This window comes from Asterias rubens, chromosome 9 (genome assembly GCF_902459465.1).
Source record: "Asterias rubens chromosome 9, eAstRub1.3, whole genome shotgun sequence".
Lineage (NCBI taxonomy): Eukaryota > Metazoa > Echinodermata > Asteroidea > Forcipulatida > Asteriidae > Asterias > Asterias rubens.
The window spans coordinates 6730435-6747749 of record NC_047070.1 but is presented as its reverse complement, the minus strand read 5'-3'; the positions used below and the strand labels follow the sequence as shown (position 1 = coordinate 6747749).

The 17315-nt window shown below is 38.3% G+C and overlaps 1 protein-coding gene across 1 annotated transcript in view; it reads left to right on the top strand.

The window, feature by feature from the left end:
• Window positions 1-2788: 2788 nt before the first annotated feature.
• The window catches only part of LOC117294711 (atrial natriuretic peptide receptor 1-like), a 33832-nt gene continuing 19305 nt past the window's right edge, over window positions 2789-17315 (top strand). The window contains exons 1-4 of the mRNA XM_033777222.1: window positions 2789-3482; window positions 7128-7374; window positions 8359-8455; window positions 11386-11512. Of these exons, the coding sequence (XP_033633113.1) occupies window positions 2789-3482; window positions 7128-7374; window positions 8359-8455; window positions 11386-11512 (1165 nt within the window). The remainder of the gene's footprint in view (window positions 3483-7127; window positions 7375-8358; window positions 8456-11385; window positions 11513-17315) is intronic.

Below are 17315 nucleotides of genomic sequence, written 5' to 3'. Positions count from 1 at the left end.
GATTCTGTACCCCCGGAGATTCCATCCCCCGATGGGAAATTGACATGGGCTGGGGAGGATAATTCAAAGGAGGGAGCTACACATTTGCTATACGGGGGGACCGAAACTCCGGAGGACAGAATTTCCTGCCCACCGGAAATTCTGTCCCCGAATGTGGCAAAAACAAACTTCCTCTGTAGCGCCCTCTTTTGAATCTTCCTCCTTACGTTAATTTCCCAAAGGGGGGGGGGGGGAGACATAATATCCGGCGGACGGAATTCCCTGTGACACCAGCGTGTCAGGAGATTCTGTCCCGTAGAGTTTCTGCCCCCCCCCCTACCCCTGTGTACAAAAATGTTACTTACCAATACTGGGGAGCGGAATCTCAGGGGATACAGATTCCCCTACGGGACACCAGGGGTGGATTTCACAAAGGTAGTCCTAACTTAGGACTAGTCCTAAGCAATGCTAAGAGATAGGACCAGTCCTAAGTTAAGATGAGTTACTGGTCCTAACTTAGGACCAGTCCTATCTCTTAGCATTGCCTAGGACTAGTCCTAAGCTAGGACTACCTTTGTGAAATCCACCCCTGGCCCCTGATGATGGGCCGGGGTTTATCAGTTCTAACGGGGATCGTTTCCCATGTGACTGGTGGCGCAATGTGTGGTTTGCATTCCCACTTTCGATGTCGTTCAACAATATCTCGTGGTGTTCTTCTGAAGACAAGCAGAGTATACTGTTTGAAACGTCGAGACTAAACCGGCTCTCTCAGGGCCAACACCCCCCCCCCCCACACACACACACACAAAAGAGACTTACACAATGGTTGATACCTGCAAGTTTACTATTTATGTTTTAGATGTTAGAAATTTGCATCGGGGAGAATGCAAATTTAACATCCAGTTGAGTTGCGGCACCGCTGCCAAAACATAGGATTCGAACTGCCTCCCCTAGCTACCGGGAAATATCGGTGGTCTAGTTGGTATGAAACTGCTCTAGAAATGCAAAGGTCGTGGGTTCAACACCCCGAGATAAACCTGTGATACTTTTTTTTCACAGAGCTCGGGTAAGTACTGAGTATACCGTGCTACTCATCGGTGTATACTGGTAAAACCAAAATGAATGTTTATTTATAGTTTCTTCCTATTTATCTCGGATTTGCTTCCAACAAGCATACTCGTCTTCCCATACCAACAGTTCTGTATCGTTTAAGAAAAGAACATTAATCTTATCGGCTGGCAATATTCGACCACTCTCCATGGTCGAATAAATAGTCGCAGACATTAGCAACTCACATTTATCACGTTCGGAAATGACAAAATATTAATTGTCTTTTTTACTTCAAGGAAAGTGGCGCACCGGGGCAATTTTTTCCTTTAGCTTAGAAAGTTTCCTTTTCCTTATATCCTCAAATAAAAATTCCTGATAATAATATTTGAAGTGATTTAGAAAGAAACAAATTCCCCATTGAAAAGCACTACGACAGAAAAAATGTGTACGGTGGTATGGGGGGGGGGGGTGTTCTTAATCGTGAAGATCACAGTGCAGTGACTATTATACACGAATGACAACTCTATCATCCAAGATGGACTGCGGCGATGCAGGAACGGTCTCTCTCGTTAGCTAGCTGCTGGTCGTGTCCCGTTGCTAGGAAGTGGGTAGCGTGGGGACGGTATTAGCGATGAGAACACATCGATCGAGATATCTCCAGTTGGTCATGTCGTATGGTGTTTTTTCTTCTTTTTCACCTGTTTGATTTGGGACGGCAGTTGGGTGATTTTATACAGTCAACTTTGATATAGGGAATAACATTATGTTTATCTTCATCTGCTGCAAAGTCGGACACATGTTCAACACAATGACTTGTTGAGATGTCTCAAACTGGTATCGCTGTCAGTTTTTCAGCTGTGTGATATGGAAGAGCATTATTGTGATTTCATACAGTCAACTATGATGGGAAAATAACATTATGTTTATTGGTGTGTGGTCTGTTCTGCAAAGTGGGAGATGTTCAAAATGACTGGTTGAGATGTCTCAAGCTGGTCATACTGTGTAGTTTTTTCGGCTGTGTGATCTGGGAAAGCATCTTGGTGATTTTATGCGGCAAACTAATGAGAATAACACTACATTTGTTTTTATGCGGTCTGCTGCAAAGTCGGAGAAGTTTAACAGAATGACTTGTTGAGATGTCTCCAGCTGGTCATGCTGTGTAGTTTTTCAGCTGTGTGATAGAAAAGCATTATGATGACTTCATTCAGTCAACTACGGAAAAATAACACCATGTTTGTCTTTATGTGGTATGCTGCTAGTGGAGAAGTCCAACATGATTGCACAACAAGGGTTTTCTAAGTTTGTAGAGCCTACACAAAAAAAGCTTTGATTAATAATTCTCAAGGAAACAAAAATGACGAGTTAGTTGAAATAAATCAACACCCGGTGTTGTGCTCTTCCTGACAGCAACCAATCAACATTAAACACACAAAGATGAGGTTTGATATCAGTCGTCAAACCAGTGTGACTTACGAGCAAATAGACATTGTAAAATATCCCTTTGCAATCGGGAGATCCGTGGCCTTATCTTTGTTGATAACAAGATTTTATGATGTGAAACGGGATAGGATTACGTTCTCTTTCGTCTGCTGACATGTGACTGTACATTTTTAGGTGCAACATGAGCGGAGACGGTTGATAGAAATACATGCAGGACTTTTTCGAGTTACAGAACAACATTTCCCCCGCATAACATGCTAGCACGCAAAAGACAAAGTGATGTTGCCTGCTCATCATTTCACATTGTGTACTTGACAAGATGAAGGCATTTCATATGTTGGGATTATGCAGGCGGTATCACCTTTTGCTGACACTCATTTTGATGTGGATCACCAGAGCGAATTCGGGTGGTTTCAAAATTGGAGTTTTAGGCCCGTGGGATGACACGGGGTCGAACATTTACCCACTCCTTGGGTCAAGGACAGTTGGGGCCGTCCCCTTGGCCTTGGAACACATCAAAGAAGACGGTATTCTGGGCGACCACAACGTTACTTTCACGTACCGCGACAGCAAGTGCGAGACGCGACGGGCGAGCGGGTCGGCCGTGGACTTGCACCTGATCAACGACGCAGATGCCTTCATTGGACCGCCCTGCTCCGACCCCTGTCGTAGCGTCCGAGACCTCACTGCGTACTGGAATAAACCGTTCGTCTCTTGGTTCTGCCCGGCCACCACGGCCGATCCCCCTGACGACGAGTACCAATCCTTCGCAAGAACTTATGTGCCATTCTCGCGCATCTCGGAGCTACCTCTAAGTTTGATAAATCATTACGAATGGGATTCGATATCGTTGGTGTATGCGAAGAGCGGCACGTGGGAGGTGCTGAACGAAAAGATGGTCCATAGCATGATCAACTATGGGGTTGAGATCGCACAAATAGAAGGATATGACAGACCTCTGAGCTTTGAGGCCGCAGTGTCTATTTTAGAGAGTTTGAGGCTTGTCTCTCATGGTAAGCATGGTGTCATATTATTTATCGTAAAGGCATTTTTTGTATACATATTGTGTGTACTCGCTAAAAGACACTGGACACTATTGGTAATTGTCAAAGACCACTCTTCTCACTTGCTGTATCTCATGCTCAACATATGCATAAAATAAAATTTCAGCTCAATTGGTCGCCGAAGTTGCGAGATAATAATGAAAGAAAAAACACCCTTGTCACACGAATCTGTGTGCGTTCAGATGCTTGATTTCGAGAAATCAAATTCTAAACCTGAGGTCTTGAAATCAAATTCGTGGAAAATTACTTCTTTCTCGAAAACTACTCCACTTCAGAGGGAGGCGTTTCTCACATGTTTTATACAACCGACCCCTCCCAATTACTCCTTACCAAGTAAGGTTTTGTGCTTATAATTATTTGGAGTAATAACCAATAGTGTCCACTGCCTTTAATGTAAAAGAGTAAATAACCACCCGTTTTGTCCGTCAAACCACTCTTGCAAAGAACCATGTATGGTGGACACCTTTTTTTAGAGTGAAAGACGGATACTTTTCAACTCGATTTAGAGTTCCTTCAAATTTCACCCACAAGAGTGACACATATTGAGTTTCACTCTCAAAAGAGTGAAAAAGACACGACTCGGACAATACAGTGAACATTTTCACTCTTAGCTTCACATTAGCTGAGTATGCAGGTCGCCAGACACACATATCCTGATGCCACTTCAAGTTGTGGGATAAACAACCAACTATCTTTTTCAGGGGCCGTTGCCATAGGGTTGAAAGAGGGTAACCCCCTTTACAGTTCATACGGATGTAGGTTTGGGTATCATCAGTCAGAAGCCAGGCTTGTAGAACAGAGAGCATTACCTCCCCAACTTGACTTTGGTTTTTGATATGTTCGATTATATCATTGTTTTAATCCTATATAAATGTAGATGTGTAATTGCACAATAAGACAACCGCGTTTTTGAGATATCGTCGAAAATCCGGAGCGAAAATATCCACGCAGGAAGAATAAACCCTAATAGAAATACACAATCCGAGAATCCTTATACTGCAGTAACGCTTCTCAGATTCAATTTTGGGAATAAAAAGTGATATATTTTTTCCATGACCTCATAACTTCGAAGTTATACTATTATTATTGGTTTATTAAAAATGCACACAATGGCGGCCAAAAAGCCGAATTGCGAGTGCATATAATATACAAAGAGTAAAGCTACACAACAAAATTCTATACAAATTATTAACATTTGAGAAAAAAAGCATTAAAGTTAAACAGACACATTTTACACAAGGAACCAGGTATAAAAGCATTCCAAAAAAGCACTACAAAAAAACAAAAACAAAACCAAATAAGACATAAAAACGAACAATCAATAAAAAATTAAAAAAATGGGCCAGCCAGAGAATTGTTAAGAAAACAGAACACCAAAGATAAAAATACTAAGATTTGTGATTAAGCAGACTAGTCAATTTGTGGATATAACTATTGTTATATCTGCTGGTTCTACATTTAACATCAGTGAGCTGAGCAGCATTTCGAAGGTGGTTGCTCCTATTAGGGGGAAATATCTATATATAAAAATGGGTTCTCTATCAAAAGCTGCTGTACCAAATGTGTTTTGTTTTTCCGTTAATTTTACGAATGATATAACAATATATGACTCTTCTTTGACAAAAATAATAGTGGCTTCTTATATTCGTTACTCAGTGACGACAAAGGTGCATTTCCTGCAAGGTATCGGGGTTTAAGTTTGAATAATGAGATTTACTCCTTTTACATAGCACCATGTGCTGGTTTACAAGATGCTTTGGTGCAATATGCTGCCAATCAAACCAACAACACTGTGGCAAACCCATTCTCTTTTCGACTGGACTGGGTTATTTTAAATGCGTACACAACACACGGGACCAATGGCTTTACGTCCCATCCGAAGGACGAATCAATAATTGCTTAAGGACACAAGTGTCACGACATGGACTCAAACCCACACTATAGCTGCTGATCAGAAACACCAGAGTTTGAACTCGGTGGTCTTAACCGCTCGGCCACGACACTTACATCTGAGGACTTCAGTTTCAAAAGCCAAACCCGGCATTGCACAAAAACGCACTAGCTCGGTGATGAGATATACCGATTCAAAGAATCTGTAGAAATTTGAGTGCAACCTGAAGAACAACAATGGGTAAATGTTGATACTAAAATTCATTAAGTAACCCTCACGTGGCATATTATTATTAAACATGTGCTTTACGTAAACAAGTGGGAGGGGGGTGGGGGGCCGGGGGCCGGGTCGCCTGCCCCCACGCAAATTGTTTTTCTATACTTCAAAATTGCCACTGTCCCTGTCGTAGTGCTTTTCAATGGGGAATTGTTTGTCTTCTAAATCGACTCAAAAAGGGAACTCTTAGACAAAAAAGAAATACTAAGGCTTCACACAGGCAGGCAAGGAAGTCACTCAAGCACAGGGTCACGTTGCGTTACGCGTGAAGAAGATAACAGATAAGGTCCTATGTATCAGCCATACATATATTTTTTCCTTAATTTTTACCCCATTTTTGTTATATTTCTGTTTTTGTATTCAAATTACCATAATATTTAAATCGAGGGTGTAAACCCCCTCCCCATTTTAACCCCATTACCAAGTAAGTTTTATGTTAACAATAATTTTGAGTATAATTACCAAAAGTGTCCGGTGCCGTTAGAGTACGTATATTGGAATCGATATGTCTGTCCAATTATTGCAAATAGGTATAGAAACTCAACTGGAGAATGGTTTTAATTAAGTCTTGCAGGTAAAGTTTACCTTTGGTTTTTGGAGTCGTTCAATTGTTGTAATCTTATCCAATGAAGGTCATACATAATGGACATTCAACGTCAAAAGGTGGTCGCGTTTATTTAGATATAGCCCAAGATCAGGAGCAATTTTTATCCACGCAGGAAGAATAATCACTAATAGAAATACACAATCTGAGTTCGCAGATTCAAATTTTGGGGCATACAAACTGATATCTTTTTACTTAAACACATTACCTCATAATTAAAATGTTTCTCAAAATGCTTTACACTATTAAGTTGTCGCTGTAGGCTTCCAGTCAAAGGTTGTTATTGCGACTAATATTGAGTGATTAAAGTGTGATTTAATACGTCTGGACAAGTGCGTTAAAGCCATTGGACACTTTCGGTAAACAGGTCCAAGGCCCACACTTCGTGCATCACAACTTATATATAAAATAACAAACCTGTGAAAATTTAGGCTAAATCGGTCATCGGAGTCGGGAGAAAATAATGGGAAAACCCACCCTTGTTTCCGCCTGTTTCGCAGTGTCATGACATGCGTTTAAAATAAATCCGTAATTCTCGATATCGAGAATTGATAATTGTTTTAATGTTTTCTCAAAAAGTAAAGCGTTTCATGGAATAATATTTCAAGAGAAGTCTTTCACCATTACCTTCTGTAAACCCTGTAAGTTATTTGTAAATCTGTGAATTTGTATTGTTTTTTCTGTTCTGAAAGTGTCCAATGGCTTTATGAATGCGTGTGAAATTGAATATGTTTTACAGCTGAAATTTGCCCCAAAACCTTTATCTATAGAACTTGCTTTTTATCTCATTGTCAAAACTTGTTTAAAATCTCCTTTTTCACAGTGATATGGCTCGTCATCGGAGGAATAACCACCCTGGAAAGTGACGAACAGATTTTCATGCTAGCTGCAGATTACCTTGGAATGGTGAACGGGGACCAAGTCTTCTTGCGTCTCGAGCTATTTCCGGACCCCGGGTACGAAACGCCCTGGTCGCCCGTCATCGTTCCCAAGAATTTCACCACCACTATCGAGCCCGGGGAAGACGCGTTGCGGAGGGCTTACGAATCCATGCTCATCGTTACTTATAGGTAATCAAAAACATCATCTGCATTTTATTTACACTCTCCATATTTATCAGGGCTTAAGCAGAGAATTATGCTTAGCACCTTTCTGCTAAGCAACAATAAGCATACTACCAGTCACGGATTGTATCCAGGTTTAGGATTCACCTTCTTTGTATTCAGTTAAAACGTAAAAAAAATTGTTAAAGGCCTACCTGAAAAGCGGTGTTAGAAAGCTTCCAAAAAGTAACACAATTCGTCTGTCATAAAAAGAAGTAGAAAGTAATGGTGACTTTTCTATTGGACATTACTGTAGGTTTTTACGGTGAATGTCCAATATCCAATATCAAACTAATTTTCATTCAATGCAAGGAGTCTCGTTCAATCACTCATTTTGTAGCATTGTCCAAGGCTCTTTATACGCAAGCACCCCGCTCTGAAATCACACCTTCATACTTGATATGCAGTATATCGTGGGGTCGAAGCATGGTTTTTCAACCTCGTATAGCGAAGCCGAAAACGAAGCCGCTTCGTTGTACGAGGTTGAAAATCCTCGAAAAACCATGCCACAGTATCAGTATATATCAATTACACAGTACCGTGCCAGAACACAGTTCGTCGCCAACGCTACCTGGTAAATTCAGAGCGGGGTACTTGCGACAAGCCATGGGTAAATTTCATAGAGCTGCAAAGCACAGAAATTTGCTTAACATGAAATTCCTTCCTTGATAAAAACAAGACTATACCAACCAAATGTGTCACCTGATTTTCAGGAAAAGCAAACAACAGCTGGATACCAGTAACAAGCAATTTGCAGCAAATGGAAATTTGCTTGGTAATCCTGTTTTTATCAAGGAAGAAATTTCATGCTAAGCAAGTTTTCGTGCTTAGCAGCTATATGAAATTGATCCCAGGTAATTTTGCAGCATGTTCTTTTGGGGCATTTTATTTTCACAATGGATATGTGTTTGTTAAGAGACTTTTCGTTTGTAATGATTTTTTTATTTATAGATTACCCGACGACGGAAGAATCGAGAAACTTTTTGAACGTATCCCAGATGCACTAGCCGAACCTCCTTTTGAGTATAAGATGCCGAACTACACAAAGGTATGTCTTAAAATTTGGGGCCAGAATTTTCATTAGAGCATGTGGCCCTACATGGTAATTGTCAAAGACCACCAATTGATATGCCAAATAAACAGCAGCTAAATACCAGTCGTATAATATGGCATGCAATTTTGGCCAGTAACATGTATAAAATAAGCAATTATTTTTTTCGTGCTTAAAGCCATTATACACTTTCGGTAAACAGTGTTGTCAAAGTCCCACACTTCGTGTATCACAACTTATATATAAAATAACAAACCTGTGACAATTTAGGCTAAATCGGTCATCGGAGTCGGGAAAAAATAACGGGAGAACCCACTCTTGTTTCTGCACATTTCGCCGTGTCATGACATGGATTATGTTTAAAATAAATCCGTAACCCTCGCTATCGAGAATTGATATTGTTTTACTGTTTTCTCAAAAAGTAAAGCATTTCATGGAATAATATTTCAAGAGAAGTCTTTCACCATTACCTTCTGTAAACCCTGTAAATCATTTGTAAATTAACTTTTTATTTTGTTCTGTACCGAAAGTGTATAATGCAAAGTTTGTGCGTTAGCAGCTCTATAGAATTGGCCCTTGCCATTTCTGACCGATTGTCTTTTATAGCGAAGCAACCTGTACGATTTAAAACAAGCAATTATTTTAGTGCTTAAGCAAATTTTGTGCTTAAGCAGCTCTATAAAATTGGCCCATGCCATTTCTGACCGATTGTCTTTTATAGCGAAGCAACCTGGACGATTTAAAATAAGCAATTATTTTCGTGCTTAAACAAAGTTTGTGCGTAATCAGCTCTATAAAATTTTGGCCCCTGCCATTTCTGACCGATTGTCTTTTATAGCGAAGCAACCTGTACGATTTAAAACAAGCAATGATTTTCGTGCTTAAACAAAGTTTGTGCGTAAGCAGCTCTTTAAAATTGGCCCTTGCCATTTCTGACCGAGTGTCTTTAGAGCGAAGCAACCTGTACGATTTAAAATAAGCAATTATTTTCGTGCTTAAGCAAAGTTTGTGCGTTAGCAGCTCTATAAAATTGGCCCCTGTCATTTCTGACCCGAGTGTCTTTAGAGCAAATCAACCGGGTACGATTTATAAATCATTTAAAATATCACATAAAATCTTGGCTGATCGTTAATCATTAAACATCTCTCTTTTCTTGTCAATATTTAATAAGCCGTGAAGCCGTATGTGTCCCACCCTGGAGGTCGTTGAATAATTTACTGTGAAGCATTTAGAGAGAATCCTTGCAGTTTTTTGCGTCAATTTTAGATGTCAGAAGCAAACAATTGTCCGTATGGCTTCACCCAATGTGGTCGCTTGACGATTCTTTTTTTAGACATCAACGGCTTTTAATTAAATCAAGTCAAACACGAGAGCTGCCGGGTAGGGTTGGAGCCCTGCCTCAATGCTCGTTCATGTGTCAATTAGGACAATTTGGTTGGAGTAATACTCATGTTTTGTGTGATCAACCATCAAATTAAATAACAAACATGAGAAAATTTGAGCTTAATCTGTTGTTTGAGTCAGGAACAAACTGCCTAACAAAACCAAGTACGTGTACAATTTTCAGCATGTGAACACAATTTACTTAATTTTGGTTGTAACCGCCAAAATCAGCTGTTTGTTTTAGACAGGTTATTTTATGGAATATGAATTCATTTCATGGGGAAATATTTCGCGGAAAAAGACTGTTCTTCTATTATGTGAACTTTATAACGAATAATCGTTCATAATAAAGTTAATACACATGTTTTATCCTATTTTTATTAGAAAGCGGAACCAATCTCTTACAGATATTTATGGTGATGCATCAGGTCTCTGTTGAACACGAGACCATTTTATAGGCAACCAGTTTAGGGCCAATAAACAAAATCAACAACATACAATCAAATTGTAAATTTCCACGTAATGTTCTATGGAATAGTATTTGGCTAATTCCTTTTTATCAAAAAGTCCTTGTAGGCTATGACAAGGCCCTTATGCATTCACAAACACAGGGATATATCTGACGAGTACCCAAAATGATTACCGCAATTTTATGTAAAGAAAATTAATGACGTGTACGAGTATAGTGGCCAGGGCTACAGCTTGGTACAGTCAACTAACGTTGTTGCACACTCTTCCCCTTTGCAACAGCCGCAGCCACAAGTAACACAATTCGCAACAGCCACAAATTTGGACACAGCTTAATTGTTCTTCAAGGAACGGGGCCAGACTATTTTCTTATTGATACATTTAAATTGAATTCAATGAAATTCAATAGTTATTCGCCATGCCAGCATGAAAATCATTTCCTCGGTTTGCACATAATAACAACTTAAAAAAATATAATACACACAGTATGTTTTCAGATGCCTTCAGACGCCTTCAGATGCCTTAAGACGCTGAGAAAAGCTTCAGGCCTGAAGTCTTTCTCAAGTATATTTCTCTAAGTATCTTAGTTCTTATTTACTACCACGTCATCCACAAAAATTATCTGGGACCTGACCCCCCCCCCCCTCTTAAATAATATGTGGAATGGTCAATTCTAGGATATCAAGGAATACCATTAATAGGCCCCTTTCCCTCATACAAAAACACCAGCTCAGTTTGCTTACAGTAACACAGGCCCTTTTCGAAACCCCGTCATGATTCTTAGTTTTAAAAAACGTGTGCTTTCGGTGCGGGGCTTCAAACATGCGGACGGAGCTCTCAAACGCAAAGCCGTGATTTCGAAACGACACAATTTATTACGATTTCTTCACGAATTGTGCATAGTTCAAAGCAATCCAAAGATAACTGTTTGACATTCATAAAGTAAGGCATTCTGATTTAGATGTCACGACTTCATACTTTTTACGCATTAAAATAACTGATAAATTTGTTTGATAATTTGGAATTTTTCCCGGTAATTTCATAACTTGTTTTCCCGCTTTACACACGCCTTGTAGGTTAGCATCATGTCGGCATTTCTTTACGATGCTGTACTTATCTGTGCCCATGCCGCTATATATCAACTGGACACCCATGATGGAAACATAGCGCCCAACTACACAAGAGGAAATATAACATTCGAAGGTACGTTTCAAATATCTAATTAAGTGTATTTTATATATAAATGTTATTTTCAACTGGTTTGGGAAACTGTTTTAAGACACCCAACAATACTGGTATTTGTCAAAGACCAGTTTTCTCACTTGGTGTATCTCAACATATGAACAACTGAACAAACCTGGTGAAAATCTGAGCTTAATTGGGCGTCGAAGTTGCGAGACAATAATGGCAGAAAAAACACCCTTGCCACACGAAGTTGTGTGAGTTTTCAGATGCTTGGTTTCGGTGAGGTCTCAAATCAAATTCGTGGAAAATTACTTATTTCTCGAAAACTACGTTACTTCAGAGTGAGCCGTTTCTCACAATGTTTTATACTATGAACAGCTCCCCATTGCTTGTTACCAAGTAAGTTTTTATGCTAACAATTATTTTGAGTAATTACCAATAGTGTCCACTGCCTTTAATAGTCCTCTTATTAGTTGATTCGGAGGAGAAAACCAAGTTCATGTAAAATAAGTCTATGGAGATGAAGTAATATTTGGTTTATGGGAACATTTCAATTGTCTTTAAATGAACATAATTAACCTGTGAACAATTCATTTCAAAAGGTCGCATTTTTTGAGATACCGCCGAAACTCCGGAACGGTTTCGTCACGCAGCAAGAATTTTAGTTTGATAGCATACAAAAATAAAAATGATATCTTTTTACATAACCACATTACTTCGAATTGAATGTTTCTCAAAATGTTTTATAATATCGAAAGCTGATCTAGGCTTCTATAAATATAAAGTTGTGATATAGCCTTCCCTTTTAAATCGCTGGGAGTTATTTCCCATACATCCAAAAAGGGTAACACGAATTAATGTCTTGTGACAATAGAGTATTATAAGTAGACTTGTGGACAAGTCGTTAAATATCTGTCGCGGTGTTAGCATAACGTCTCCCGTATCTAACTGACGATACTGCGTAACTGCGCCAGACTAACGACTTGTACACAAGTCTAGAGTCTAAGAGGTGACCTTTACTCTAATCTCAGTACGAATTCAACCCCTCTATCGCTTTCTTATCTCATTTCCCGTTTCATCCTGACCAATCTAAGCCCTCGACCTATTGTTAATATCTCGCATCCTGCCAAGTATGTTTGCTCAACTGTCTTTATTCACCAAGGCAATACTTATTCATGTCTTCTACAATATGTCTTGAGTTCGTCTAGTGGTTGACTCGGCCAAGAGAGTATAATTATTTGCCAGATGTTTTCTTAAGTACAGCTTTAAACAGTTACATGAAAATACAGTTTATCAACTTAAATTAAAGGGAAGACGCAATTGGTAACAACTCTTAAAATCAATGGCAATAAAAACGTTTGACTGGAAAAAGCCTATACAGCAGCTTTCGATAGTATAAACCATTTTGAGAAACATTTCACATAATGTGGTTATAAAATAATTGTTATGCCAAATAACTTGGAATCTGAGGAGGGGTTATTCTTCCTGATTTTGTATAAAATAAAATGTTCACATGTAAATTTAATTGTACACATCTTCCATTTATAGAATTAAAACAATCGAACGGTTCCGCAAACTAAACATATACTTTACCTTTGAAGTCACTGAATACCATTGGTAAACTCAAAATAACTATTAGCATAAAAGCTAACTTTTGGTAACGAGCTATAGCGAGCTGTTGATAGTACATTGTGTGAAACGGCTCTCTCTGAAGTACCGTATTTGTTGAGAAAGATGTAACTTCTCACTCAAATACTAACATACTTCAGCTCTGAAGCCTTTTATTTATGCATATAAAAGCACACATAGTATTTAAAGCAACACGTTTTTTCCATTATTCTTTTGCACATTCGATGACCATTGGGAGACTTTCTGGGACGATAGAGGGCAGCAGACTTACCGGGTAAATCCATTGTTCTCAGAATTATGCGCATGTTCATAACTACGTAAACAATGGAAATTTACCCGGTATGTCTGCTGCCACCTAGCGTTGGAAAGTCTCCTATTGAATCCAAATTTTCACACGTTTATTATTTTATACATTATGTTGGGATACACCGAGTGTGAAAAAAATTGGTCTTTGAACATTATTAAAGGTGACCAGTGCCTTAAGGTAACGGTTGATCTACCAGAGTCCACATCATAAACTGTGAGGGATATTTGCAAAGAAGATTATCTGAATGTCGAATAGTATTATTGAGTAATGACACAACTAAAATATTTATGATGTTTTTAATACAAACAAGACTCATGGCATGCAGAGATGTTGAAGCAACGTTTGAGTAATTACAAAAATCCCAGGGACTTTTTGCAATGAACAAAATAACTTCAATGACAATCCAAGGATTTTTGCAGTGAAGATTATCTGAATGCCGAATAGTATTATTGAGTAATGACACAACTAAAATATTTATGATTTTTTTAATACAAACATTTTGGACTTCACTTGGTGTAACTTTATTTAAGATCTGTGAAAGGCAGTGGACAAATTAGTCAAACTAATTATTAGCATAAAACTTTACTTGGTAACGAGTAATGAGGAAAGGTTGGTAGTATCAAACATTGTGAGAAACGGCTCCCTCTGAAGTGGAGTATAGTTTTCGAGACGATGTAATTTTCCACGCAATTGATTTCGAGACCTCAGGTTAAGAATTTGAGGTCTCGAAATCAAGCATCTGAAAGCACACAACTTCGTGTGACAAGGGTGTTTTTTTCTTTCATTATTATCTCGCAACTTTGCTGACCAATTGAGTTCAAATTTTCACAGGTTTGTTATTTTATGCATATGTTGAGATACACCAAGTGAGAATACTGGTTATTGACAATTACCAATAGTGTCCAGTGTCTTTAATAGTAAAGCCCGATTAATACTTCCTGCAAAATGCGAAGCTAATTTTGGCGTCACAGGGCCGTTTTCGCAGCGAATGTTTCGCAGGAGTTGGGGAATGAGGGGAAATATCAGGGGAAATTACGAAACAATAAACGAAAAGAGGGGGAAACTGAAATTTATTCCTCGGTATGGAGGAATCTTTAGTTTTTTTTAAAGGCACTGGACACTATTGGTAATTACTGTTAGCATAAAAAGCTACTTCAACGCTCAATGGAGAGCTGTTAATAAGTAAAAAAAAAACAACATTGTGATAAAACAGCTCCCTCTTAAGCTTCGAGAAAGTAGTAATTTTCCACTAAAATATTTGAATTTGATTTCGAGACCTCAGAATATGATTTTGAAGTCTCGAAATAAAGCGTCTGAAAGCACACAACTTCGTGTGACAAGGGTATTTTTCTTCCATTATTATTTTCTCAACTTCGACGACCAATTGAGTTCAAATTTTCACAGGTTTGTTATTTTGTGCACAAAAATGTTGAGATACACCAAGTGAGAAGACTGTGTTTGAAAATTACCAAAGCTGCCCAGTGTCTTTAATTTCGTCTCAAACAAAGTTTGTCAACTTCCAATCGAAGTTTGTAATTATCCAAAGATCATTTAATATCTTTTTCTGTCCTGATAATACTAACAACCATCTCAAGCTATTTGTAAGTGCATGGTTGATCCAAGTTCAAGTCCGTTTAAATGACTAGGGTTCCGGGTTCGAGACACCAGGGTAGTATTTCTCATCAGAGATGATTGATACAATGGGAGAATGTGATGTAATTTTCTAGCAGAAGAGTATTCGATAAATCACAAGCTTGGTTCTCAAGTCATGCGAATGTCATGGCATTAAAGGGACTCGTTACCTTGGATTTTTGGCACTTTGGGCTTTATAAAGCGTTTGATTTGCAATGAATATGGCTGGAAAGATGATAATAAAATAAAGGGACACGCTTGTTTTGGATTTTGCCATTTTGGGCCATACACAAATCATTTGAAGGAGTTTGTTATGCAATGAATATTAATTGGTTGGAAAGATTTTTAGAAAAGTTGTCTATAATGATTTACACAAAGCTATTGGATTCTCAACTCCTACACGAATGCCATAAACGTTAACAGGCACGTTGCCTTGGATTGGGCGCTTTATGCTATATAAAGCGTTTGATAAAGCTACTTGGTTTTCAAAAACCTGCGAAAGTCATTGGATTGGGCGCTTTGGGCTCAATAAAGCGTTTGAAAGCTTGTAGGTACTGCAGCGAATGTCATACCATAAAAGTGGTATATTATTTTGTCTTGAATTGGGCGCTTCAGGTTATACAAAGCGTTTGTTATGCAATGAATATGATCGGAAAGACGTAATAAATACCTTGGATTTGAGCACCCTTGGGCTATAAAGAGCGTTTGAAAGCGTTTGTTATACAATGAATAATATGGTTGGAAGACAAGTAATAGTAGACTATAATTATTTACACAAATAGGCCTCGAAATTGTTTTGTTTATATACTTTATGAACTTACACGGTCCGCATTAGTGTCCAGTCAAGCACTTTTTACTGTAAAATTATCCCCAATTTTTTTTGTTCCGTTGTTGGCACATCTCAATGTAATGCTGTAACCATTTTGTGCGCATTTAATTTGTGAACGGTTTCAGTGAACGCACTTTAATGACAGATATTATTTGAATTTAAGAAAAAATTCTGCAATTAAAACATTTATAAGCATAACTTTTACATGTAGTTTGACAAACTTATTGAAGGTAGATTGCTTTGAGAGTTTTCCTCCAACAAATAAAATACACAACAGTCAGCCTTGTTTTCAGCTGCAGGTTTCCCAGACCTTATTCCATGCATAGAGATCCCGAGAAGTTGTAAATGTTAATCAATTTTTTGATACACATTTTTGTTTAAAGCTTAATCTTTATTTAGTCAGTGGGAGGAGGAAATTGCCGCCGATCTACCCAAGCTTGCATCAGATCACCCTAGTGAATTATTGAATGCGTTTTAATTCACCATGCCTCCCACAAGCTGTTAAAGGAACATTACAGGACTGTTTTGTTTTTTGTTTTTTTGCTAACAAAACAGTGGCAATAAGCACTTGATGTAATCCACCATAATACATAAACTGACAAACCTGTAGAAGTTTGAGATCGATCGCCCACCTGGATCACGAGAAAATAGTGAAAAACCGATTTTCACATTTTTGCATGACATCGATTTAAAAAAAGTATAATACGCACACCGAGCGATAAATTCCAAACGGGGAAATGTATTTCTCATCAAATAAAAATATGATATTTCAGACAGAAATATTGCAAGGAATGTTTTCTAATATCAACACTTAGACCGTAAAAGTCGTATGCAAATCTGTGGTCATATAAAGATTAGTTTTGTTCTTTCCAATTCTCTGATGTTCCTTTAAACTAAGACGATTAATTGAATTCCGAAATGTCAAATAACACTTTTGAGAGAAAAGAAGAAGAAGAAAAAGAGCATGATAGACACTGATGCTAGCTTTAATGTGATTCATGCGTGAGTGGAACTCATTACGATGTAAATGAATTACTGTAATTAAACTGATGTTTCAGAAACCTTGAAATGTAAGTCACGTGCGCATTATTATTCATTTGAATTCCCTATAGCATCTTTGAGTTTATAATGAAGCAAATAATTTTTGCTTTTTGGGGGGTGGGGTAAATTACTTCCCAATCCTAAGCAAAACACACCATCAACCAAGAATGAATAACTCTAATCAGATACGGCGGTTGCGATTAAGAGTGACAACGACAATCGTAAAAGAACGAGATTTTAGCGATTTGTTTTTGATTTTGAGTTTGTTCGCTTTTGGCTTAAAGGCACTGGGTACCTTTTATTAATTGACAAAGACCGGTATTCTCACTTGGTGTATCCCGACATTATGCATAAAATAACAAATCTGTGAAAATTTTGAGTCA